The 25,132-nt window shown below is 39.5% G+C and overlaps 1 protein-coding gene across 2 annotated transcripts in view; it reads left to right on the top strand.

Annotated features, from left to right (window-relative positions):
• LOC149310553 (cytoplasmic dynein 2 light intermediate chain 1-like) overlaps positions 1-25,132 on the top strand; it is a 40,966-nt gene that overhangs the window by 634 nt on the left and 15,200 nt on the right. Inside the window, exons 2-9 of one of the 2 annotated variants that reach the window (XM_089529171.1) lie at positions 6,814-6,931; positions 8,080-8,114; positions 10,929-10,998; positions 14,819-14,907; positions 16,691-16,877; positions 18,416-18,484; positions 22,090-22,167; positions 24,268-24,344. In XM_089529171.1, coding sequence (XP_089385297.1) covers positions 6,814-6,931; positions 8,080-8,114; positions 10,929-10,998; positions 14,819-14,907; positions 16,691-16,877; positions 18,416-18,484; positions 22,090-22,167; positions 24,268-24,344 — 723 coding nt within the window. The remainder of the gene's footprint in view (positions 1-6,813; positions 6,932-8,079; positions 8,115-10,928; positions 10,999-14,818; positions 14,908-16,690; positions 16,878-18,415; positions 18,485-22,089; positions 22,168-24,267; positions 24,345-25,132) is intronic. The other variant, XM_089529173.1, reaches the window with a different exon arrangement.

Raw genomic sequence — 25,132 nt, 5'->3', positions numbered from 1 at the left:
ACCTCAACATTAGGAGGAACTTCCTGACAGTAAGGGCTGTCCGACAGTGGAATGCACTCCTTCCTCGGAGTGTAGTGCAGTCTACATCTTTGGAGGTCTTTAAACAGAGGCTGGATGGCCATCTGTCAGGGATGCTTTGATTGAGAGTTCCTGCATGGCAGAATGGGGTTGGACTGGATGGCCCTTGTGGTCTCTTCCAACTCTATGACTCTATGGAGAGAATTTGGTATTCTTTTGTTTAACTTTATTTTTAAAGGGAAAAATTATACAAACACTAAATGCCAATACATAGATTCATATATCTTTAACAATTATTAAAACACTTAAAGACAAACAAACAAACACCTCAGTGCTCCCCTTCCCCAGAGCCATTTCCCCTTGTATTCCACCCAAAATCTCAGTCCCTCCCTGGAGGTATGTAATCTCCCATCTTCTTTTCTCAATAGAAGTGGCCTCAATGGCCTGACCAAAGCGGAATAGAATCGAGGGAAGTAATAGTGCCACTGTATTCTGCTTTGGTCAGGGCCCACCTGGAAGACTGTGTCCAGTTCTGGGCATCACAATTCAAAAGGGATGCTGAACATGTCCAAAGAGGAAGACTCCACTATTCTCCAAGGCAGCATCATCCACTGCAAACAGCCCTTACTGTCAAGAGGTTCCCCCTGATGTTGAGGTGGAATCTCTTTTCCTGTAGCTTGCATCCATTGCTCCGGGTCATAGTCTCTGGAGCAGCAGAAAACAAGCTTGCTCTATCCTCAATATGACACCCCTTTAAGAATTTGAAGGGGTGCCATATGGAGGATTAAGTCTGCACTTGGAGGAAGTAGATTTAAGTCTAGGAAAGTTCATGCTGTTAACTTCTTTCAGTTAGTCTCAAAGGCACTACAAAATATCTTTACGCATACTGATTTTACAGACTCTGGGATCATTCAGACACCATTTTTTAGCAGAACATTACGAATAATCTTACTCATGCGTTCTGGGTTTGTTATTCACATTGTGAAACCTCATCCCTGCGCGTCTCTGTGAGCTGGATTGCTCACATATGCCAGCATTCAAACATGGAGTCAACGATGCAAATGCATTCGAAACGCACTTAAGGCCAGGTCTGTTGGCATTGGTTATTCACACTGCCGATGATGTGAATCCTTTTTAAAAACTCAGGGGGAAAAACTGTATCGATTATCCCGTGTTAAGTGGGGGTTTTGGCAGCCCCTCCAAAGATCGGTTGCATTTGGGAATGCATATGAACAATGGAGATTCAACCCAGATTCATCCTTGGATTATTTTCACTGTCTGAATAACCCCTAACACAGCTATATCTTTGAATCTTATCATCTCTGACCACAGGATATGCTACCTAGGGCTGATGCGAGTTGCAACACTGTGACAGCCAGAGGTTTCCTATTCTTGTGATAGAGCGATACCTGGGGCCAGGTCTTAGGGGTGTTACATCCTCCACCCAGGTTGGTCCTGTTGGAAGATCTTTGTTCTCTTTCCCCTTCCTTAGATAGATAGGGATTTCCTGGATGCAAACTCCTCCCTTTCTCGTTCAAACTAACCAGGTGATTTAGGTCACTCCCTCTGGGATTAACACATTCTTTCAAAGTACAGTGGACCCTTGTTATACACTGGGGTTTGGTTCTAAGATCCCCTGTGGATAATAAAATCTGTGTATGCTCAAGTCCCATTAAATAAATGGCATAGCAAAATGGTGTCCCTTATAAAAAATGGAAAATCAAGGTTTGATATTTAAAATTTATACTTTTTTGAACATTTTCAAATTGTGGATGCTTGAATCCATGTATAAAAAATGTGTGTATAAGAAGGAACAACTGTATTTTTAGCTGAGCTGCTTTTTTTCCATCTTCCTGCTCTCTCAACCTTCTTTGGAGAGATCATGAGTTAAATATTTCTTTTACCTGAACTATACACTAGCTAGATTAGGATATAGCTTTTATGTAAATATATAGATTAAAGCCATTAGTAATTTTTTTTTAAAAAAACTACAAACTACATGTTTGTTCTTTTTTGGAGTCAGTCGCAGTTCTTGGGAAAGCATAGTTAGACAAGAGTGCATTCATGGTACTATGCTAATTTAAAGCTAGACCTTAACAGCCTCGGCTTTGATATTTTTGATGTTCAATATTTTTGTTTCCTTAGCAAAGGCTGAAGCCTTAGGAAACTTAAGTTACCCACTTCTACTGGCTTATCCCACTCACTGGAGAGTTTTTCATTGAGTGAAGGGAATAGGAAACCTCTGGCTGTCGCAGTGTTGGACTTCTACTCCCATCAATTCCAGCCAGTGATTTATAACAGTAAGTTTGTATCATGTTGATTTCCATTTTTCCTTTTCACTTTGAGCTCACAGGCAAATAGTCATTATGGACTGACTGGTCAGGTGCTATTAATACAGCTGTTTATTGTAAGTTGTTTTTGTTTTTGTTGCTATTATTATTCAGTAGTTTATTATAAGAGTTGCATTGTAACATCTTCTGAAAGACCACAGCTTACCGACCCCATAGGAGACAGCATGTGAACAAACTGATCAGAAACAGTGGGAGATGCTACAATTTTTACTGGACCAGCCCTTTTAGACGTGCTTCCCAGAGAGGGAAGGCAAGCCAACAAGAAGAGGCACCAGCTGCTTCTTTTGGTTGTCTCTTGGATGCTTAGTGAGAGTGTCACTGTCAGTAGTTACTGTACACCGCTATGATCATTGCGGAATAGCGGTCTATAAATAAAACATATTATTATTATTAGTAGTAGTAGTAGTAGGGACTGGGTTCAGTTTACTTTGCTGTGCTTAACATGGGATGGTGGTGGTGAGGAAGGAGGAGAGAAAGAGGAGATAGCTGCTTGTAGATTATGCTGTTCTCACCACAGGATCTGCCTTTCCTGCTTGAGTGTCCATTGCTGCTTCTGTTAATTCATATGTCCTCCTCTCTTGAGGATGGAAGGAGCAATCCATGGCATGCACATTTATTGTCACACACCAGCAGGAGTCTAGGAACATTGACTCCCTTCTCCAACTCAGTAATTCCAAGTATGAAAAAGCGAGTAGAGAAAGTCATGGTTCTTCCTCCTTACCATTTCTGTCCTTTTCCTCTGAGGGCCCGAACAGACAGGCCAAAATAAAGCTGCTTCAGATCACTTTGGAGGTATGCTGTTTAAATGACACACGCATTTTAAGCGGCCAGAAGCTGCACCAAAGTCCTTTGGACTGGAGCGTGGCTTTGGCACAGCTTCCGGTCTCTTAGAACACATGCAGCATTTAAACAGCATACTTCCAAAGTGACCCAAAGCAGCTTTATTTTGTCCTATCTGTTTAGACCTTGAGTTACTGCTTAGCTTAAGCTCATGGGATCTCATCCCTACCTCCACACTTCCCAGAGAGACAGAGAATGTTTGTAGATGAACAAAGGGTTGAAACTGCATTTACTTTGCCTGAGCAATTGACTGACTGCTTGCACACATGTCTCTGAGTTCCAAACTGGGGATGACTGATTTCTTTTTAATGTATGTAGCATTTTTGCAGACTGGTTTCGTTTTAATAAATGTAGCATTTTTGCAGGCCAGAAGTGTACAAAATCACACTCGATATTAAGTGTATTATTATGAGATAATGATGGTGAGTACATGCATGTTCGGGGAGCAGCAGAATTATGGTAACAGGCACCAGCTTCTAATGTTGACAGGTTTTCAAAACAGCAATAAGGGACAGCCAAAATTCATGACATGCAGGTTTGACAATCGAGAAGTAGCTAATAGCAGGTTTGCTTTTTACTGAAATACCAAATGGAAGTATTGATTTCACTTAGCCATTTATTCCTCTGTAAAATTAACATATTGCCTACATTCATAAATTACATGATGTACATTTTTCTGTCTTTATAGAGGACCCACAATCTAAAATGGATTTTTTTGGCTTCTCATTCAGTCTAAAAGTAAAAGGCACCCAAACTCCAAATACATGACAACTCTTATAATAAAGGACAGCTGTCACCCCTATAAGGGATATGCTTTCTGGCCCTGAAATAGGGGGCATTCCATATAATAGGGGAAACTTGACAACCATACTTACAAACAATCTGTATTCAGTTAAATGTCTACATGGAATCTAAAAGCAGGGTATCCCATCATGAATGCCCTATGAATGTACAGTTTACAATCAGCCCTTTGTATCCATGGATTCTTTATCCATGGGTTGAAATATATATTCCCAAAAGTAAACCTTGATTTTGTCATTTTATATAATGAACACTATTTTTACTACACCAATGTATTTAATGGGACTTGAATGTCCATGATTTTTTGGTATCCACGGGGGTCCTGGTCCTGGATCCAAACCCCAGCAGATATCAGGGGCCCACAATATGTGTCTCCAGGGTTTAAATTGGTGGTTCCTTCCTCTTACTGGGGTCACTCAGCATGGTTATGTTATGAGAGCAGGATGTAAAGTGCATGTAATCCTAATCTTTCAAAGTACTCTTACTTGGAATTCAGTAAGATTTGTTTCTGGTTAAGTATCCATTCAGCCTTTTCTGAGTATGTTATCTTTGGTCCAAAACATACTGCAAAAATACAGTCTGCCTCTACCACCCATGGGCTTGCCATCCACAGACTTGAGCTCATGCCGATGGCAATCCCCGCGGGACAAAATGGTGCAGGTGCCACAGGCCGCCATAGGAATCCAGCATAGGCGGTTTTTCCCATATGCGGGGGGGGGGGGGGGGTCCACAATGGATCCCCGCGTATAGGAAGGGCCCACTGCAATCCAGTTTGAGACCTCTTTAACTGCCTTGGCTCATTGCTAGAGAATCCTGGAAATTGTAGTTTATTGTGGCACCAGAGCTCTCTGACAGAGAAGGCTAAATGTCCCACAAAAGTGCAGTTCCCAGAATCCCCTATCATTGAACCATGGCAGTTAAAGCGGTCTCAAACTGGATTATTTCTGCAGTGTGTTTTGGACCACAGTCCAGATTCAGCTACAGAAAAAAAAATTATTTATTCTGCAGCAGGATGTAGATGTGGATTACCATTATCTAGCATGTAATAAAACATACAAAAATCTATTTATATGGCTCTGATCCTGCTTATATGAAAGAGCATTTTCTCTCATATAAGCTTGCTTGGCCTTTGAAATCTTCTGAGGAGGCCCTACAAGATCAGCATTCACTCTGAATTAAACTTTATTAATCAAGAAAAGAATTACAGTTAATAGTTTTCCAGCATTTATTGTTTTCCCCTGCAGCAATCCTGTGAGGTTGGTTACTTTTATTCCACATTTACAGTGAGGCTTTGACAAAGTCTTGCAACATGGGCCCTGCTTCTGAATGTCACAACCTTCCTTGCTGGTGGAAGGGGCTGGAAATGTCATCTTAATTGCTCCCAGATTGCCAGTTTAACAGACCCCCTTTGGTTGCTGGCTCTTAAGGTAGACAGTGGTGATTTGGTCCAAGTAACACCATTAAGTTATACAAACTTAGTTACACATATGTATCTAAGCATGAATAATTTTAGTTATACATATGTACCTAAATGGCTGTGTAGAATGTCACCACCTTTTCTTTAAAAAATTCTTTTTTTAATGTGATGATTTTTTAAAATTGTGTTTTAACTTTTTAAATTATTATGTTTTTAGCTAGTCTTGTTTTTAGCCTTTTTAAACCACCTTGGATCCCATGCTGGGAGAAAGGTGGATTATAAATAAATAAATAAATAAATAAATAAATAAATAAATAAATCTCAAAGGCTAAGTAGGTCACATCTCTTAAAATAAAAAAAATAAAAAATTAAAAGCCTGCTCATTGGTTCATTTGTTGTGAAGGTAAAATAAAAAAAATGTCTGCATAGACATAGTGGTGAGGAAAGATCTGTTTATATGTGAAGGAAAGAAAAATAAATGCTAATCTAGAAGTGGTTTAAAATTAAAGATATATATACATACATATATATATATATATATATATATATATACACACACATTCATTCATTCATTCATTCATTCATTCAAGAGTCTCTCTGGAATGGGCAGCACAGAAATTCTCAATTTATTTGCTCCTGCAATTGAGTAGAACTAGATTGAGATATATCATATATGGTTATTTATGGTTCCTTTTAAAATAATATTAGTAAGGAAGCTAATGCTGGTAGCTTTTCCAGTATACATTTGACTGTTATGTCTGTCTTCACTTGTCTACACAAAGCTCAGTTAGGCTGCACTGCAAAAAAAAATCCAGTTTGACACCATTTTGACTGTCAGGAGTCAATGCTGTAGAATTCTGGGAACTGTAGTTTGTTTTGGCACCAGAGCTCTGAGAGAGAATGCTAAATGTCTCAGAAAACAACCTCAGTTCCCAGAATACCATAGCATTGAGCCCTTGTAGTTAAAGTCATGTTAACCTGGATTCAGCCTTATGAGGGAAGGAGTCAAGGAGGTATGGTGCATGTACATGTCTGCTAAAAATATTATTTGCTTATAGAAACATTTCTCTGCCATTTGTCATTTGCCCCAAATCCCAACAATATTATATATATATATATATATATTAAAAATTACTGGTTTTAAAAACCACCAGGTTTTGTCACCACTTAGCCTGATGAAACATTTTTTCAAATTCAAAAGCTTGCATATTTTTTGTGAAATTAATATATTGACCACCTGTGGCTGTTTGTTTCACTTTAATAAAACCCACTGTCATGTGGCATATTAAAAGAGTCCAATGGGTTCATAACTGGAAGTATGCCAAGGTGTTAGAATATTTGAAGATAATTTTGCATAAACATATTTTGTTTTGTTTTCTGTGGCAGCAACACCTTATGGGATATTGCTAAAGCCGAAGTTGAGAAAAGAGAAAATCATGAAGGTGACAGAGATGGCCTGGATTGTTGGGAAAGATCCTTATTCTTTTTAGGAAATAAAAATGGGGTAAAAATTTGTATTTATTTACTTTATTTATATGCCACCTTTTTCCCAGGAGGGCACCCAAAGCAGCTTTCAAAATAACAAATTGTTGTTGTTGATTTAAATTAGATGTAGTTTGTTTAAATCAGTATTTGAAATTCAGTTGTAGCAAAAAGAAATGCCTTGCATTGGTGTAGATACTTGCCCTTTGTAAGTATAATATTCATAGTATTATCTAAAAAGCCAAACCTTAAATCAGGCATGTTCTAGCTTCAGTGATTTTCTAGTGTGTAATTTAATTTTTCAAAGTTCACCAGACAAAAATAGAAATCTTCTGTTTAAATTACAAGATGACAGGAACTGACATACTTAACTATACTTCAGTATGAGTAGATATTTTCAGCTTATTAAACTGATTGACATTTTACTTCTGGACATGTCTACTTGTAAGGAAATATGACTGATTACAAAAGAATTTAAGTGTACCCAGGAACAGTGAACAAGCTTGGAAATTTTACTTTTTTGGACTATAATTCCCTGAATCCCCCAGGGCTATGGCATTCTAAGCCTTGTAGTCCAAAACAGTAAATTTCCCAGTCTCTGATAAAAATAAGTGGCATCCACTAAAACAGGCCAAGCTAAGATTTCAACATTTACTTAATTTTCTCTCTGTAGAAATTATAATCATGATTGTTAAGAACAATTTCCATAATAAACTGTTATACTCATCATATAAATCTTATAGCATGACAATATTAAATTGTATATTGTGTTTATGTATATTTCATGCATTCTTTTTACTTCCATCTCATTAAAGCAATTCCACTAGAAGCAAATCGTTTGATCAACCTGTTATTTACAATTACCAGTGACTTCCCAGCTTTCACTTGGCTAGACTGATTGCTACTATGATGCCCATTTAAGGGCCCTATTGCTAAATTTGTCATTTCTAGTATTTTGTTGCAATAACAATAATAGCAGTGTATCTACACTCTAATAGAAAGTTGGCAGCTAACTTTCCATTAATCAAATGACATGTAATTGCCTAAGTTTGTAATTTTCAGGTATTTTATTGAGTATGAATAAAAGAATGCATTTCAGCATATAGAATGATACAGTATTTATACTTTAATGACATTACAATAGTGTTCTTTGTTGTTTTTAATTTCTAGGGAAAGACTACTATTATACTGAGGTGCCTTGACAGGTATGTGCTTTTTGCTTTTTTGTTTTTTCATATTTTCAGGTACTCAAAATTCTAGATTTCGTTAACAGTGATCTTTGTAGAGTGTAAGTTTGAGTATTGAACTATGACTCTGGAGACCAGGGTTCAATTCCCAGCTCAGCCATAAAACCCACTGGGTGACTTTGGGCATGGCCCATGATCTTAGCCTCAAGGGATGGCAATGGCAAACCTCCTCTGAACAACTCTTGCCAAGAAAAGCCCATGATCACCAAAAATCTTAGGATCACCATGGCCTGAAACACAAGAGCCAAATAAGGCGACTTCTGGCCACTTCAGCGGTGTGGTGTTCAAACAGTGCACACCCCCAAAGTGTCTGGAAGCCGCTCCAGCACCGCAGTCTGCTCCTTTGGACCAGATCAGAAAGAAGCAGATTAAATCTGACTCCTGGTGGTGGTGCCAGTTTGGGGCCACTTTAGTGGCCTGCTTCAGGAGTGGGCTGAGCAATTGCCACAGTCCTGGCCCAATCAAAGCCAGCACAGCCTCTGGCTGCTCTTTCAGGCCAGCTCTGGACTGATAGTCAGAAATGACTTAACAGCACACAAAAACAGCAACAATGTAATATGATGAAGTGCATTCAGATGATGAAAATATGTTCCTCAAAAAACTTGTGCCAAAACATATATGTGATGTTCTCCACATGGTCTCTTCTGAATGTCCTGTTAATGCCTACCAGTTACCATAAATGTTTACTGCCAGGACTGAAGCTTCAAACCTGTGATCCAGAGCTTCTGCATCACTATGGCATGCTGATTTGGGTCTACATAATTTTAAACAGTTTTAGGCCTTTACAGTTTTATACTTGTAGCAACAATGCAGAAGGATCTCTAGGGTCAGAACAGACGGGGAAGAAAAAGCAACTAGAACCTGCATTTTCTGGGAAGCAGGTCAAAATTCTGCTGGCCATACCTGCTTCTCCCAAGGTGGTCCAAATGCACATGGCCTGACCGCATGGCACAGTAACAAGCTGCAACACAGGGTGATTTTTTTTTGTCACCATGCATGTGCACCATGTGCACCGTTGCACAAACACACTGCTGGTGACTGCCTGCTGCCTAGATGCTTTCCCATTAGATGGCTGCCCCTTTGATCAGCCACACAGTCACACCTGCAATCCTCTACCGGCACAGGGCATTGGCACATAAGTGTGCCCAGTAAAACACTGGCAAAGCATAATCATGCCCCCCCATGTGCCCCCTTCACCCCACACCTCCTTTTGGACTGTCTGGTTTGTGTATGTTGCACTTGTATACATTGGAGGTCATAGTTTTGTTTTTTTGCATTGCCGCCCCGGCTGCTTGGATATGCCGACTCCATCCTTTTTAAATGCACATCTTCACCGGTGTGTTTATATGCAGCTTTAGGTTTAGGACTGGGGTGGATCACTCCGTCAGAACCACTCTCACGTCAAGGTGTTGAAGATGCACATTTTCCTGGCTACGTTGGAATATTGCAGCTCCTTTTTGCTCCGGTTTTTAGCCCTGGAGCACGACTTCAATCTGGTTTCTGCCTGCTTTGGAAGCATGCATCATCTAAAGGCCCTGCCTTCAAAGTGCTTGGAAACCACTGTAATTGGCTCATCTGTTTCACCTCCTAATTTTCCAACTACCCTGAAGTTTTTTTTAATTTTATTTTTAAAGGGGTAGCCACATTAGTCTACTGTGGCAAAAGCAACAAAGGACTTCAATGGCTAACAAATGTATGATGGCATGGGTTTTCGTGGACTGGCGTCTTTCCCCCCCTGCATTCACATCATTTCGCCATAAGACATGTTTTCATCTTTCATATTTCATAGATCCTTTTTATTTGTTTATTGTAATAATCCTCATGATTGTAAAAATAGCCTCTAAAAAGATAACTAGTCAGGGTAGTTAAATTTTGAATTCCTTTTCTGAAGTCTTTTGGATTATTGCAAGATATCAGTTTCTGGAGGTAACACAGGGCTCAAGCAGACGGGATCCCGCCCCAATCATCCCAGGACCACAGCAACCATATGCCGGGTCCCAAGGACACCCGCTGCCGCAGTCCTCAACAGACTGAAAAAGAGTGGTAAGAAACTGTTTTGTGGCCAGTTTTGGGCTGCACAGCCCTGGCGCAGCTTCCAGGTGATGTGGGGATATGTGTTATGTGCATGCCCTGCCCCTGGATCATCCTGACGGTGGCCCTTTTGAACCATCTGTTTGAGGCCACAGTAAGAAGTGATATATTATGACATATTACATCTTAATAAGTGTTTTAAGTTTTAAATTTTGAAGTATTTCCCTGCCCAGAAGTTAACCCAGCGATTTCATTGAGACATAGTTGCTGAAGAAAATATAATTAACAAGCTTTGTGGATATACAGTAGTTTAAAAAATTGAGACCAAATTAATGAAATTATAGAGCCTTCTCTTAGTAAATATACAGGCATTATAATAAAGCATAGCCAAACTGATTTAATTTCTGAAGGTTTTACTTATACAAATTTCCTACTCTTTAAATATCCAGATAAAATAACAAGTCATCCATAAATCCAAGTTACTAACTTTTATGTTGGATAAGATCTCTAATTTTCCTTTCTAGGTTCTAGTTCTTACATCTTAGTTCTCAGAAGTAACTGAGTTCAAGGAGTCTCCCTTTCAGTTTTGTCATTCCCGGTAAACTCACCTCAATTAAAGTTTATCAGGTCACAACCTAATTTCCTCATCATTTTGTATATATGTTTTAAAGAAATTATGAAAACATTAGGTAATTTTATTTAAATAGAAACTGACAGACATTGGTGGTCTTAATATTTTAGGGATGAAATTCCAAAACCAACACTAGCTTTGGAGTATACTTTTGGAAGAAGAGCAAAAGGGCACAACACAGTAAGTACATAGGCAAGCTATTTTATCACCTGCTCCTTGTGAATCACTAGGTTTAGAACCAGCATGTGTTGGAGAGTAAGCAACAAACTTATAAATGCAGAAGCTCATGCAACCACATTTCAGACAGTACTGCCATTTGCAATTATTTTAATGGCTGGGAAAAGACTACATAGCACACTACTCTGTTATACGACTAGAACGCAGCTGGCGGAGACACCAGCGCTTATCCGACAAGACACTCCATGAGGCTCGTTTGAAGTCATATGGAGTGGCAATAGACGCAGCAAAGAACTCCTTGTATGCTGCGCGTATTGTGTCTGCGGAGTCACGTCCAGCAGAGCTGTTCAGGGTGGTCAGGGAGCTGACTCAGCTTCCCCCCACGCTGAACCCTATTTTAGAACCAACTATAGCCTGCTGTGATGATTTTAATAACTTCTTTGCAGATAAAATCTCTCGAATAAGGGCTGATCTTGACGCTGGCATTTCAACAGAAACTATAGTAGAGGTATCCAGAGCTTCCGTGGACTCTATTAAACTGGATCACTTTGAGTTTATTCATACCGATGAAGTGGACAAGCTTCTTGGAAGTGTTAGGAGACGACATGCTCTCTCGATCCCTGTCCTCCTTGGCTGACCGTCCAGGGTGGTGATGCTATAACATTACTGTTACAACGTATAATCAATGCATCATTCAGGGAGGGAAAATTTCCATCAAGTCTAAAACTAGCAGCAGTTAAACCGTTGCTTAAAAAACCCTCCTTGGACCCCCTGGTAAGGAATAACTACAGACCGGTCTCATTGTTGCCATTTCTAGGTAAGGTGATCATGAGAGCGGTCGCTGTCCAACTCCAAGCAGTCTTGGATGAAACCGATTATCTCGACCCATTTCAAACTGGCTTTGGAGTGGGTTATGGAGTTGAGACTGCCATGGTCGCCTTAGTCGATGATCTCCGTCGGGGCATCGACGGGAAGTGTGACCCTGTTGGTGCTTTTGGACATCTCAGCGACTTTCCATACCATTGACCACGGTATCCTTCTGGAATGCCCGAGAGAGCTGGGCATCGGGGGCACTGCGCTCCAGTGGTTCCGTTCCTACCTCTCGGGCAGATTCCAGATGGTGCAGTTGGGGGACATTTGCTCCTCTAAGAGGGAACTGACATCTGGTGTCCCTCAGGGAGCTATTTTGTCTCCCACTTTGTTTAACATTTACATGAAACCGCTGGGAGAGATCATCCGGAGACACGGGGCGCGGTGTTATCAGTACGCTGATGACACCCAAATATGCTTTTCTGTGTCCCCGACTGATGCAGTGACTAAGAATGGTGTCTCTCTGAATGCCTGCCTGGAGTCGGTAATGAGCTGGATGAGGGAAAACAAACTCAGCCTGAATCCAGAGAAAACGGAAGTACTGGTGATAGGTTCCCCAGACCTTAGAAAGGAAATTTATCCACCTGTCCTGAACGGGGTCACACTTCCCCTGAAGGATGAAGTTCGCAGTTTAGGAGTACTTCTGGACTCGTCTCTGCAGTTGACATCTCAAGTAGATGCAATGGTCAGAAGTGCTTGCTATCAACTTCGGTTGATACGCCAACTGCGGCCCTTTCTGGGCCAAAGGGACCTTGAAACTGTGGTACATGCTCTGGTAACCTCTCGATTAGATTTCTGTAATGCGCTCTACATGGGGCTACCCTTGTACCAAGTCCGGAAGCTTCAATTAGTACAAAATATGGCAGCCAGATTGGTCACTGGTGCGTCCAGGTTTGACCATATAACACCTATCTTGAAAGATCTTCACTGGCTGCCCATTCACTTCCGAGCGCAGTACAAGGTGTTGGTCACTACCTATAAAGCCCTACATGGCTTGGGCCCGAGTTACTTGAGGGACTGCATCTCCCCATATGATCCGCCCTGCACACTCAGAACATCTGGGAAGAACTTACTGGTAATTCCACCTTCCAAATATGTTGCCACATCCCAGATGGCCTTTTCAGTGGTGGCCCCACGGATGTGGAATGATCTACCTGAGGAGCTCCGTCTGACAACCCCCCTAGAAACATTCAAAAAGAGGCTTAAAATTCTTCTTTTTTGTCAAGCCTTCCCCCTGAAGAATGAAGTTATCTACCCTGTTGCCATCGATTCCCTGCTTAGACTTCTGTAATTGTATGGTTTTAATTGTCTGTACACCGCTTTGATCTGTGGAAAATCGGTATATAAATAAAAATTATTTATTATTATTATTATTATTATTATTATTATTATTATTATTATTATTATTATTACAGCACTACAGTCCAAAACATATTGCAGAAATAATCCAGTTTGAGATTGCTTTAACTATCCTGGCTCAGTGCTAGGGAATCCTAGGAATTGTAGTTTATTGTGACACTAGAGCTCTCTGACAGAAGTCTAAATGTCTCACAAAATTACAGTTTCCAGAATTCCCTAGATTGAGCCATGGAAGCTAAAGCAGTATCAAACTGGATTATTTCTGCAGTGTGTTTTGGACTGATATTGCTCTAACAGTCATGGAAGCATTCTATGGAATTCTGGGATTTGTAATTTAGGAAAGGGTATTTAGAATTCTCAGCCAGAGAGCTCTTGCACCTCACTAAACTACAAGCCCCAGAATCCCAAAGGACGTTGCCATGATAGTTAAAGGGGAATATAGTGTTGTATCAGTGTAATGTGATAAAGATACTAATATTTTAAAACTGGATTATATTGAAGTTTGAGTGGTGGGGAATTATATTTCACATTTGTTATGGCATAGACTGATCTGACCACAAATGCCTATAAGATGTAAAATAACCTGCTACATTTTTAAAAGTTAAATCTACTAGATAATATACTGCATTAATGTTTGCATTTTTAATTTTTTATTTAAAAGAATAAGTATTTTCAATCATTAATATAGTATCATATATGGTGTAATTATTGTGAGTCAGTGTTGTGTAGTGGTTTGAATGTTAGGCTATGACTCTGGAGACCAGAGTTTGATTCCCCACTCAACTGTGAAACCTGCTGAGTGACCTTGGGCAAGTCACATGCTCTCAGCCTCAGGAGAAGGCAATCAAAAACCTTCTCTGAACAAATCTTGCCAAGAAAACCCCAGGATAGTGTCACCATAAGTCAGAAAGGATTTGAAGGTACACAACAAGTATGTAGATCACAATTCTAATATCAGTATACTGCAAAGCTACTATCTGTTACTCTTTTACTCTTTGTCATCCAAGTCATAATATCAAGTTTGTCCCTTTCCGTCATAGTACACGAGACAGATTTATCTTTGGAAGGGTTTTGTCCAGTATATCCAACATGGAAAGTTGACTCCTTTTCATTCAGGTTGTCGAATCGCTCATCGCTCACATGAATACTGTAAAGGAGCAATCCAGTCATATGGTTTTTATCTCTTATGCCAGTTCCAGAAGCAGGAGTCAAAAGTCCTGTTTCAGTTGTAACTAAATCCTCACAACCACAAATTTATGCTGGCATAAGCTGCCATGGACTGTGGTCCATTTTATCAGATGTGTTTCAGTTTTCCGGTTCTTGGTTAACAAAACTCATGTTGTTATTGTGAAGTCGAAGGCTTTCATGGCTGGCATCCATAGATTTTTGTGGGTTTTTTGGCCAATGTGGCCATGTTCTAGAAGAGTTTTTTCCTGACATATCACTGTTGTCATGTTTGTAATCCACACCACCTTGGTGTGGAGTTGTCTAACCCCTGATAACCTGTATAGGAAACATACAGGAAGACTGGGCTTGCTGTTGGTGATGCATCAAAATATTGTACAAATTAGTAATGTGAAACCTTTTTTTTCAGCCAAAAGACATTGCTAATTTTTGGGAACTAGGTGGTGGAACTTTGCTGTTGGACCTAATTCCTATACCAATAACTACAGCTAACATAAGGTAAAATAAATCAATAAATGAAGAATTTGGTGTCAGAATCTTCTCTACCATAGCCATTATGAGGAATAACTTGCAATATTATTAGTTTTTACATGTTCATCAGTCTTTCTTCCAGGCAGTGAACTGCACTGAAAGTTGCTGCCTGCAGATATGGTAATTGGGATTGAGTAACCCTGATATACACAGTACAAGTGTGCAAGACATGTATAGTGTTGCACTGCCAGTGGCCTGTTAAGTTTAATAGCTTTTACTGTCTATAGAGCTAAAGATGAGTTAAGTAAGGGCCCAAACAGACAGGCCAAACAAAAGCTGCTTCAGGTCACATTGGGGGGTATGCTGTTTAAATGACACTCGCATCTTAAGAGGCCAGAAGCTGTGCCAAAGCCGTGCTCCAGTCCTTAGGACTGGAGCATGGCTTTGGCACAGCTTTCAGACTCTTACGACGCATGCATAATTTAAACAGCATATCTCCAAAGTGACTCGAAACAGCTTTATTTTAGCCTTTCTGTTTGGCCCTGTAGTTTCTAAACTGCTGATATTTAAGTAGTGGTCCCCTGAAATAACTGCCCACAGAGAGACTTTTGAGGTTGCTGTAGTGTGAGGAGACAAGCTCCTAGATTCTTTCTCAGCAGCTATATGTTTTACTGATTACATTTGCATCTTTCTCCAGATACCCAAAATCAAAACTTTCATTTGCCAGCAGCAGTTTAAGCTGAGAAAGAAAGGCCAGCTGCAGAGCATGATCAGTTAAGGTTCACATGTGGAGTGAAGACGGTTTTCATGTGGAGAAGTAGATAGAATCTCATGCCAACCAGCCAGTTCAGTTGTCCTGTGGAGCAACATTTCCTACAAACTAGCACTCTACTTCTCATCTTGACAAAATTCTAAAGAGCTGATTCAGACAAGTGACACAATAAAAGTGCCATCTCAAATATTCTCTGGTTTTATTTGAATGATTGTTGCCAATGGACACTTTCAAAAACTAGCTACTGCACTGCAGGACCAGAGAAAGCCCCATAGAGAGGCTCTGGGGTCACTAGTCCTTCACCATATGCCAAACAATTGTTTAGAACTCTGAATGAGGAAAAGCTCCCCATCCCACCTTCCCACCTCCACATCCTTAGGTGTGGTCATAAGGGAGGGAACAGAAGCATCTATTTCCTTTTCTAGATTAACCTGGGCTTATCATTACACCCAACTAGGGACTGATCTACACTGCAGAAATAATCCAGTTTGACACTGCTTTAACTGCCATAGATTTGCAGTTTGTTGTGGTACCAGAGTGCACTGAAAGAAAAGTCTAAATCTCTCACAAAACCACAGATCCTAGAATTCCATAGCACTGAGCCATGGCAGTTAAAGCAGTGTCAAACCGCATTATTTCTGCAGTGCAGATGAGTCCTAGGAGAAATGCTGATTAGTATGAACAGTGTTTTTCCTGAAAGAAACCAAAATCTTGGTCAGTGAATCAGAATTATAGTTCATTAGTTTCATCTAGTTGCATCTAGTGCTCCTAGAACATCAGCTGAACTCACAGTGGCCAGGTTTATGCAACCAACTAAGAAGACAGCATGGCAGTGTTACACAGAGTTCAAGGCATTTTTCAGACAAACTTTCATTACTTCCATATTTAAAATAATATTTTGCTGTACTTGGAATTGTTTTGGTTTTGGTTTTTTGAAGGAATGTATATAGTTTATTATACTTGTCATTCAAGATATATAATGTATATAGAATATCATATGCCTTTAAAATATTAAGGTGTCTTTTTGTCTCTTTCTAGAACATTTGCAATAGTTCTTGTTTTGGATCTTTCAAAACCGAATGAGCTCTGGCCAACCATGGAGAGCCTTCTACAAGTCATTAGGAAGCACATAGACAGAGTCATAACAAAACTGGGACAAACCAATCCTAAAGCAGCTGCTGAAATTAAACAGAAAATGTGGAATAATTTGCCAAAGGATCATCCAGTGAGAACTAGTATTTTCTCCAGATGTCACAGGCTCATACACAGTTAAAGATAATCGTTTGAAAATCATAAACAGTTCCTTTAGATTTTTATGCATGACTGAAAATCCATTTGATGTACAAGAACCTGTTCAGTGGAAAATTATAGCAATTTAATGAAAATTCAGTAGGAGCAGAAACAAGGAAGAAAGGTTTCTTATATATTCTTGTTAGACATCTAATGCGATTGTTATGGCATGTTACAACAGTCAAAAGAAACAGTTTTACAGAAGCAGTTTGATATTGATTTTATAATCTTTTAAAATGAAGGTGAAAACTAGAATGTACAGAAGTTATCTGGCAAAGCAACTCACTGAAGCTACAGATAGAAAGAAAGGGTGTCGTTACAACAGCCTTCAGCATAAGTCTATACTTTGCGTTTATTCAAGTGTCTATCACAAACGCAGTGCCTTTTGATAACATGACAACTAATTAAATTATAAAATTTCAGGGATGTTAATATCAGCTCTTGAAATTCAATTGCTAATGTGCTCTCTTGAAGAAAGTAAAATAGATTGCCAAAGATGTTATTGAAATGGTGCCTGGCATCATGCATTCATCTTGTACAAATGTTGTGCATGTGCAGTGTCTAAACAACGTATATATATTCTATAGTGCACAATCTAAAGACTTTAAGTACTTTAAAAGGTGTTGACATGAGCAAAAAAGTAAAATGAAAAGAGATGATGTATGGAAATTAATTTCTATTTGACTCTCTGTAGTACACTTCACTTTGACATCTGTATTTTGCTCTCTTATTCTACTAGTAATACTGATGCCAGTGTTTGGAACAGTTTGAAAAGTTATCTTTGTTGGATTATGCCATAATTCTTTAATCCAAAGATTAGTTTTCCAGGTTCTGGGTGGAGGCATGGCTACCCTTTCCCTCTTTGCTTATTATGATCTGTGTATGTGGGAAGGCCAAAGCTTAGATGGAAAGAATAACTCCACCCCATCCCCAGCAAACTGTTCAGTTTCATCCATTGTAAATTCTGTAGGGAACCAGAATATGTGATTCTACCTATGCCTTGTAGCAATCAACTCAGGTGGCAAGAGAGGCACTTCCTTCTCATCTCTGGTGATTCTAATCCTAACTGCCTTAGTATCCACACTCTCTTAAGATCAATTATATGGAGGGCATTCACCCTAGAGGGACATATTTCCTCCATTTGTTTAGGAAGCCATTACAAAGTCAATATATATTTTCTGTTTACTGGTCATATGGTGCTTTTTGTGTGTTAAGTGTGTTGTGTCATTGTGGACTCGGTTCACTGAGCTGCCAGGAATGTGAATTCTTCCTGTTTGTGGCACTGCTGAGTTCCTTGTCATCTGTGTTTACTCATAACAAATTAATTTCCATACAAATGTAAATTCTGCTGATTCCAAACTGGCAACAAAATGAAGCCTGTGTGTAGTATTTTAAAGCACGAAGTCTCTTTGCTTTCTTCTCTTTTTATTTTGGCTAGGTCAGTTTTTGGTTTACAGTCCACTTTCTTTACAGGATCGTGAGCTGATTGACCCCTTTCCAATTCCACTAGTTATAATTGGAAGCAAATATGATATGTTTCATGTAAGTATGTGTTCAATATTTTCCTGCTTTTTCTTGTACAGAGCATGGGCAGTTTTCTTACTGTTTTGAGAGGCCATGTATAGGGGACAAAATTGGGCCCTTGGAGTCAACTTTCACACATGTCTGTACAGACCAGGGGTGTTCAGTATGAGACCTCCCGCATTGTTGCATTCCCACCTTCGGATTAATTGAAGGTACAAATTTAACCCTAGACTTCAAAGATATAGCCATGTTAATCTGGAATATCAGAATGCACCTTTGAGACTAACTATGTGATTCATCTGAAGAAGTACACCAAATTTATGAAAATTTGTGCTATAACTTCCTTTGCAAGTTTAACCTTAATTTCTTTCCTTGGAAATAAGTTATATTTTCACCCCTCAAAGTGCTGCTGTTAACTTTTAAAATCTTAAATTATATTTGTTGGTGTTATTTGCCATTAAATCAGTTTATAGCAACCTTATGAATGGATAGCCCAAGCAATTGTATTTCCCGTCACCATGTACAGATATGAGAGCTGGACAGTGAAGAAAGAAAAGCAAATCAGCTCATTTAAAATGTAGTGCTGGAGAAGATTGCTAAGGATATTATAGATGACAAAAAACAACAACAGAACAACAATAACAAATGGGTTCTAGAATAGAGCAGTTCTGAACTCTCCTTGGGGACCAAGATGACTAAACTGAGGCTATCATAGGTTAGCTACATCATGAGAAGGCATGATTCATTAGAAAAGATAATAATGCTAGGAAAGGTGGAAGGCAGTAGAAACAGAGGAAGACAGTATGTCAGATGATTAGACTCAATTAGGGAGATCATGGCCCTAAACTTGCAGGAGCAGAGTGGAGTATTTGAGGATAGGGGTCTGGGAGATGTCTCATTCTCAGGGTCACCATGAGTTGAGGTCAACTCAAAGGCAGTTAAGAACAACAAATGAATGACAGCCCTCCAAGATCCCTTTGATCATCAACTGTGCTTCAGGTCTTACATTTTACCAAATGTTATCTTTTCCTGTGAGTCACATTGTCTAACAATGCGTCCAAAGTATGATATAAGTTAGTCTTCTTCATTTCTAATGTGAGTTCAGGCTTATTTGTTCTAAGGCCTGTTCGTTCGTCTTTTTGGCAGACCATGGTTTCTGTAGAAATCTTCTCTTGCACCACATTTCAAATTGCTTAAATGATCTAGGGCCATTAAAAGACTACATAGATCATCCTCAGAAGTCCTGTTCTCATTGGCGCGGTACAGATGTGCCTTTTGTGCTGTGCTGGCGGTGTATAGTCCCTAACCCTACTACACCGGAGCGCCATAACAATGGTGACACCCCATGTATACAGGCACCACTATAGCGTCCACATGCCGTGCCGTCATTGTGACATCAATTGTGACTTGGGCCCCACAATTTTGCGCCGCCATTGTGACTTGGGCATCACAAGTGCGGTGCAAAAAGAACCTGCTTTTTGTGGGTTCTTTTTGCTCTGCGGGGAAGCCATGTGGTTTGGTGGCTGCGACTTCCCAGCAGGGCAAAACTAGGCTCCAAGAGACCATCCTTTTTGGATGGTCTTTACCACACCTTTGCCTCCTGCATTAAGAAAAAACAGCTTATCGAATATTGTAACTTTTTGGCGATGACCCTGTATTTGAAATTTTCTTCCTAGGGAACTACATAAAGACTCACTGTTGTGAGTTGGACCTGGTAGATTTAAATTATGACCTTGTCTGTGGGATTTTATATCAGTTTAATATGCTTAATAACTGGCATATTTTGACATCTTTGTTTATTTTTATGTATTTTGATTTTTTTCTATTTATGTTAAGGTGTCTTGGGAGGAATTTGTTCTTAAAGGTGTGATTTAGATGTATGTTCTACATGTCCCACGTCTCTCTTTGTTGCCTTGGTATATATGCAGTATGGCTGTGTACATTTTCTTAATAATTAGAGTAAGTGTGGCATATATAACCAGAAGCAAACTATTGCTTCTAATGTGAAACTGGGCTTTCTATAAGTTGAACCCTTGCACTAGCAGAGTGATACCGATCTGCTACCTCTTTTTAGAGTCTGATCTTACTGTATTTCTATGACATGATTTTTAAAACCAGTGAAATATTACCTCTTCTTTGTTACTATAATGACAGCATAAAACTGCAGTCTTCAGTTTCATGTATAGTTTGAGCATCAGAAGGCAGTGCATAGTATGGTTTTGAAAGCATACTTTGTCCCCTAGGTGGCAGCAATAATACACTGTTTCCATGTGCCATTACTTTATAATTCCTCGAAATGCAAACCTTGGTTTCTTTGCTTACTTGGTTGCTTGTTTTGTTAAGTTAATACAATTTTCCCAAAATTGTTCAGACATGTTCCTTGACAATGAACAATTTTGACAAAAAAATGTTAATTTTTGAGGTACACACATAGTAGCCAAAATCAGGTATAACTAGGTAGCCATATATGAAGGATACATTACACACACAGTAGCCAATAATATGCTGAAAAGAAGAAGATATAGGCCTCGTTCTGACATAACTGTCTCAGACCCTGATTTACAAGAAAAATGTTATACCATGCATGTCCTCTTTTTATTCATTTCTTTTCTCACGCACACTGTAATGCAAAACCTTCAGATTCTATTAAACCATTCATTTTCCATTACATCTGAAATGGGAAACCTTGGTTTAATCTCAAGACCACATTTTGATCCTCGTAGACTAAATGGACCTTGAGGTTGCATCTAGTGCTATAATTCTATGATTCTGTGATCAGTTGCTGGACTTCCACTCACACAAGAGTGACATCCAGCAGGAGTGAGTGGAATGCCAGACCATCTCTCTGCTGCAACTCTCCTGAGCACACACACCCACATCACACCCAAAATAACAGCTCTGGAGATCTGGAAAACCCTCCCAAGCAACTTTTCAGCACCAGAAAAGGCTGCCAGATAGAGTGGCCAGGGTGGGGTGGGGTCTGAATATCCTGCAAAAATAGGTTTAGATCAGAAATTATCCACAGAAAGTCCCTGCAAACTAAGGTTTATGGAATGGGACTAGTCAGGTGAACCAGGCCTTGTTATGGAAGTGGCAGTACATATAATGACTAGACTCCACAGATACTATGTATTTGTAATTTTAAGTAACCTTAAAATTTGGATAGCAGTGGGTATGTCCACCATACTGGCATAGCTATTCAGATTTTTTTATTAGTTTTTTTAACTTCTAAGAAATAACTGCACATTTTAACCAATTGATTTTAAAAAGCCATTTCCATATTTCACATACATTTCAAATCAGAAATTAAAGAAAATGGTTAAATGCCATTCTGAAACTTATTGCTTCACAAACTAACAAAAAGAATCTGTCTCTTGATAAATCTGTTTTCAAACATTTGAATGATCTAATGCTGAATCTTTTTATCTTTGGGGGAAATGATGAATGAGATGAAGAATAATAAATGGTAGACAGTAATTTTATAAATACTAGTGTTGAGGTGGAAAGAATATTTGCCTTGCTTGAAACTGTCAGTTTGTGAATTGTTGATGCTAAATTATAAAACAAAACCTGAAAAATAGCTAATTAAAAATTCACTGATATCTCTGATCTTGTTTGTATAGGAATTTGATTCTGAAATGAAAAAAATAATATGCAAAACACTTCGATTTGTTTCCCATTATTATGGAGCATCTTTAGTGGTAAGTATGTTACTACCTATTATCGCCATAATCCAACCAAAGTTAACTACTTTTAAAGCCCATTGGTTTTACTGTAAATGCCAACTTGAATGTGTAGCCGTGATGAAAAAACACTGATTCCATATTGTGAAAGACTTGGTTTTGATCTGTCAAAACTCATTAATGCAAATCTTTGTTACAGCTGTGAAAAAATAGCTACACTGGGTTGGGCTAAAGGGTTTCTAGATTACGATTCTGTTCCCCTAGTGATCGATCAGATGCTTATTAGAAGTCACAAGCAGTGTATGAGTTCTATATCACTTTCCTCCTTCTATCCTTCAGCTGTGGTATTGAGAGGTGTACTCAAAATACAGCCATCATGACTTCTAGCCCTGAATAGCTGCTAGCCATCTTGACTAGTAGCTGTTGAGAGATGTGTGGATTTGGCTTATTCTTTTTAAAAACTATCCTAATGAGAAGCCATCACTAAGTAACCAAACTATAGTGAATTCTATAGTTTGCCTGTGCATTGTGTAAAATAGTATTTCCTTGTATGAATCATCACTCTCACCACTGAGCTTTCCACCAGTTAATCTCAATATTGGCAGCTGTGGAGCGCAAGAAAGAAGGTGCACAAAGTTAAAACATTTGGGAGATCTTAAGGCAGTGATGGTGAACCTTTTAGAAGCCAAGTGCCCAAATTGCAACCCAAAACTCACTTATTTATTCTGAAGTGCCGTGTCCCTCTGGCTTTCCAGTAACAAACTCTGGCAAACTCTGTGCTGGGGTGATGGCACATGTGCCCACAGAGAGGGCTCTGAGTGCCACCTCTGGCACACGTGCCATAGGTTCGCCATCACTGTCTTAAGGCATAGAAAACGACAATTAAAATTGGCATGATAAAAGCTGGTGCTGTTATGCATGGTGTGGAGAAAATGCATATACAGAAATGCTGCTTTATTGTTAAAATGTATCAGGGAAGAAAGTAGCTTGATATTTCAAAGCAAAAGCTACTAGTCTATTGCTATTGACAGTAGAAATATTTTCTCTGGCTCTGCATACTGTTCAAACCTCAGGACCACATTACAAGTCTTTGCAATATTGAGGCAAATTTATCAACGTGAAAACAACAATTAGCTCCTTTTTTTCCTTTTTATTTTTTTTAGGCCCAAAATGTGCATGCCTAGCAGTGAATGGTGCATGAGGTATACTTCTAACCCAAAGATACAAAATATTGGAATATAAATGGCATAGCGTTATTGGTTACAATTGTAGGGCCTAAGTGATCTGGGTATCAGAATCCTGATAGGAGGGGAAGCTACATTTTGAGCAAACCAAAAATTGCTGTATTGGTAAAAAAAAATAAACTATGATTTACTATCAGCTGAAAGAAGCTGGTGCTAAGCTTCCTAAACATCCTGAGGAAGGGAGTTGAAGAGGAACAGTAGTAGAAAGAGTTTAAGGTGTTTTACAGACCGCCCAAAAAGGGCGGTCTGCCGGCGCCTCTGTTTCCGCCGCGGGGAAGCTTCAGCCTCCAAACAGCGAGCCTTCCGTACGGCCGAAAAAGAAGCCCCAAAAAGCGGCTTCTTTTAGCGGTGCGCTTATGAAGCCACAAGGCGCCAATGGCGTACTTGCGGCATCATAAGTGAGCCGCGACGTGCAGACGCTAAGCGTCTGTGACATCAAGATGGCGGCGCCCATGTGCATAGGGCGCCGCCATTTTGTATGTGCTTGGCACGTACTAGGGTTAGGGCGTCCGGAAGGGACACCCTTTTGTAACCCTAATACGTGCCGAGCACATACTTTTTGCCCATGGGGAACAGGCCTAAGTCTTCCTTACCACTTTCATCTTCAATTTCTCCACCTTTTTCAGCAAAGAAGTGGGTTGTTGGGATAGACCTGTAGGTAGATGCCTATAGTTTGTAGTTGTGCACCAAACTACAGAGAACAATTGCTCTCCTGAGGTGGGAAAGTCAAAATAGATATAATGCTGACCACATGACACAGAAAATGCATCCCTTAACCATAATAGCCAAGTTATGACTTCTTAATGGCTTTGCAGTGGTATTTTATTATGCTTCCCATGAAGACTATAACACAAGCTTTATATTTTGTTCTCAGTTCACCAGCAAATCTGAAGCTCTACTATTAAAAACACGTACATTCATTAACCACTTAGCATTTGGCTTTGATAGAGGGTAAGCTAATCAGTTTCCTAATATTTTAAACAAAAGTGTTTGCCAGGACTTGTGTTTAATCTACAACTGTTAGTCTTGAATTTTGGCTAACTACTTTAAAACCGATAAAACGGACATGGAAGCAGATTCTAAATGGATTTGTTGGTCTAAGTGCTGTTTTTGTTGGCAGTGTAATATGTAAGATATAAAGGATTTAAATCTTGGGAAGGATTTTGCAACTGCAGGGAAGGGGCCTGTGTTTATGGGGAAGGTACATTGCCTAACTCAGTGGTAAAACATGTGTTTTGGAGTCTTCCACATTCAGTCATAAGCCATAAATTTGAAGGATCTCTGATTAAAGGGTTTCAAAAGATCACTGCCTGAAAGGCTGGAGACTTCCTAAAACTTGGAAAAGTTACTTTTCTCAGACTAAATTGGAGGATGCGGAGGGGAGCGGATGATGGAAAGGAATGTAGTCGCACCTTTAGGTCTCTTGCTGCATAAAAAGGAGGAAGGGAGGGGGGGTAAGAAAGTAGTAACACCTTTAAGACTTTATTTTATCAGGAGGTTTCATGGATGTAAACCCACTTCTTCAGATGCAGTAGGGAGTGATAGCCAGAGCTGAAGATATAATATGTATTCACACAGTTGTGAGAGTGGGACAGAATGTAACAGGATCTGGAAAGATGCCAATCATGACCCTTGCCCTACATTTTCAATGAGCTGCATGAAGTGATAAGGTCTTTCAGATCTTTACAGTGGTTGTTGATGTGTGAAAACAATAAATCTGCTTATCAGAGTTTCCTTGG

Source organism: Sceloporus occidentalis, unplaced genomic scaffold (genome assembly GCF_023333645.1).
Source record: "Sceloporus occidentalis isolate IW3139 unplaced genomic scaffold, rSceOcc1.0.p SCAF_6, whole genome shotgun sequence".
Lineage (NCBI taxonomy): Eukaryota > Metazoa > Chordata > Lepidosauria > Squamata > Phrynosomatidae > Sceloporus > Sceloporus occidentalis.
The sequence above is the reverse complement of the archived record's forward strand: the minus strand, read 5'-3'. Positions and strand labels throughout refer to the sequence as shown.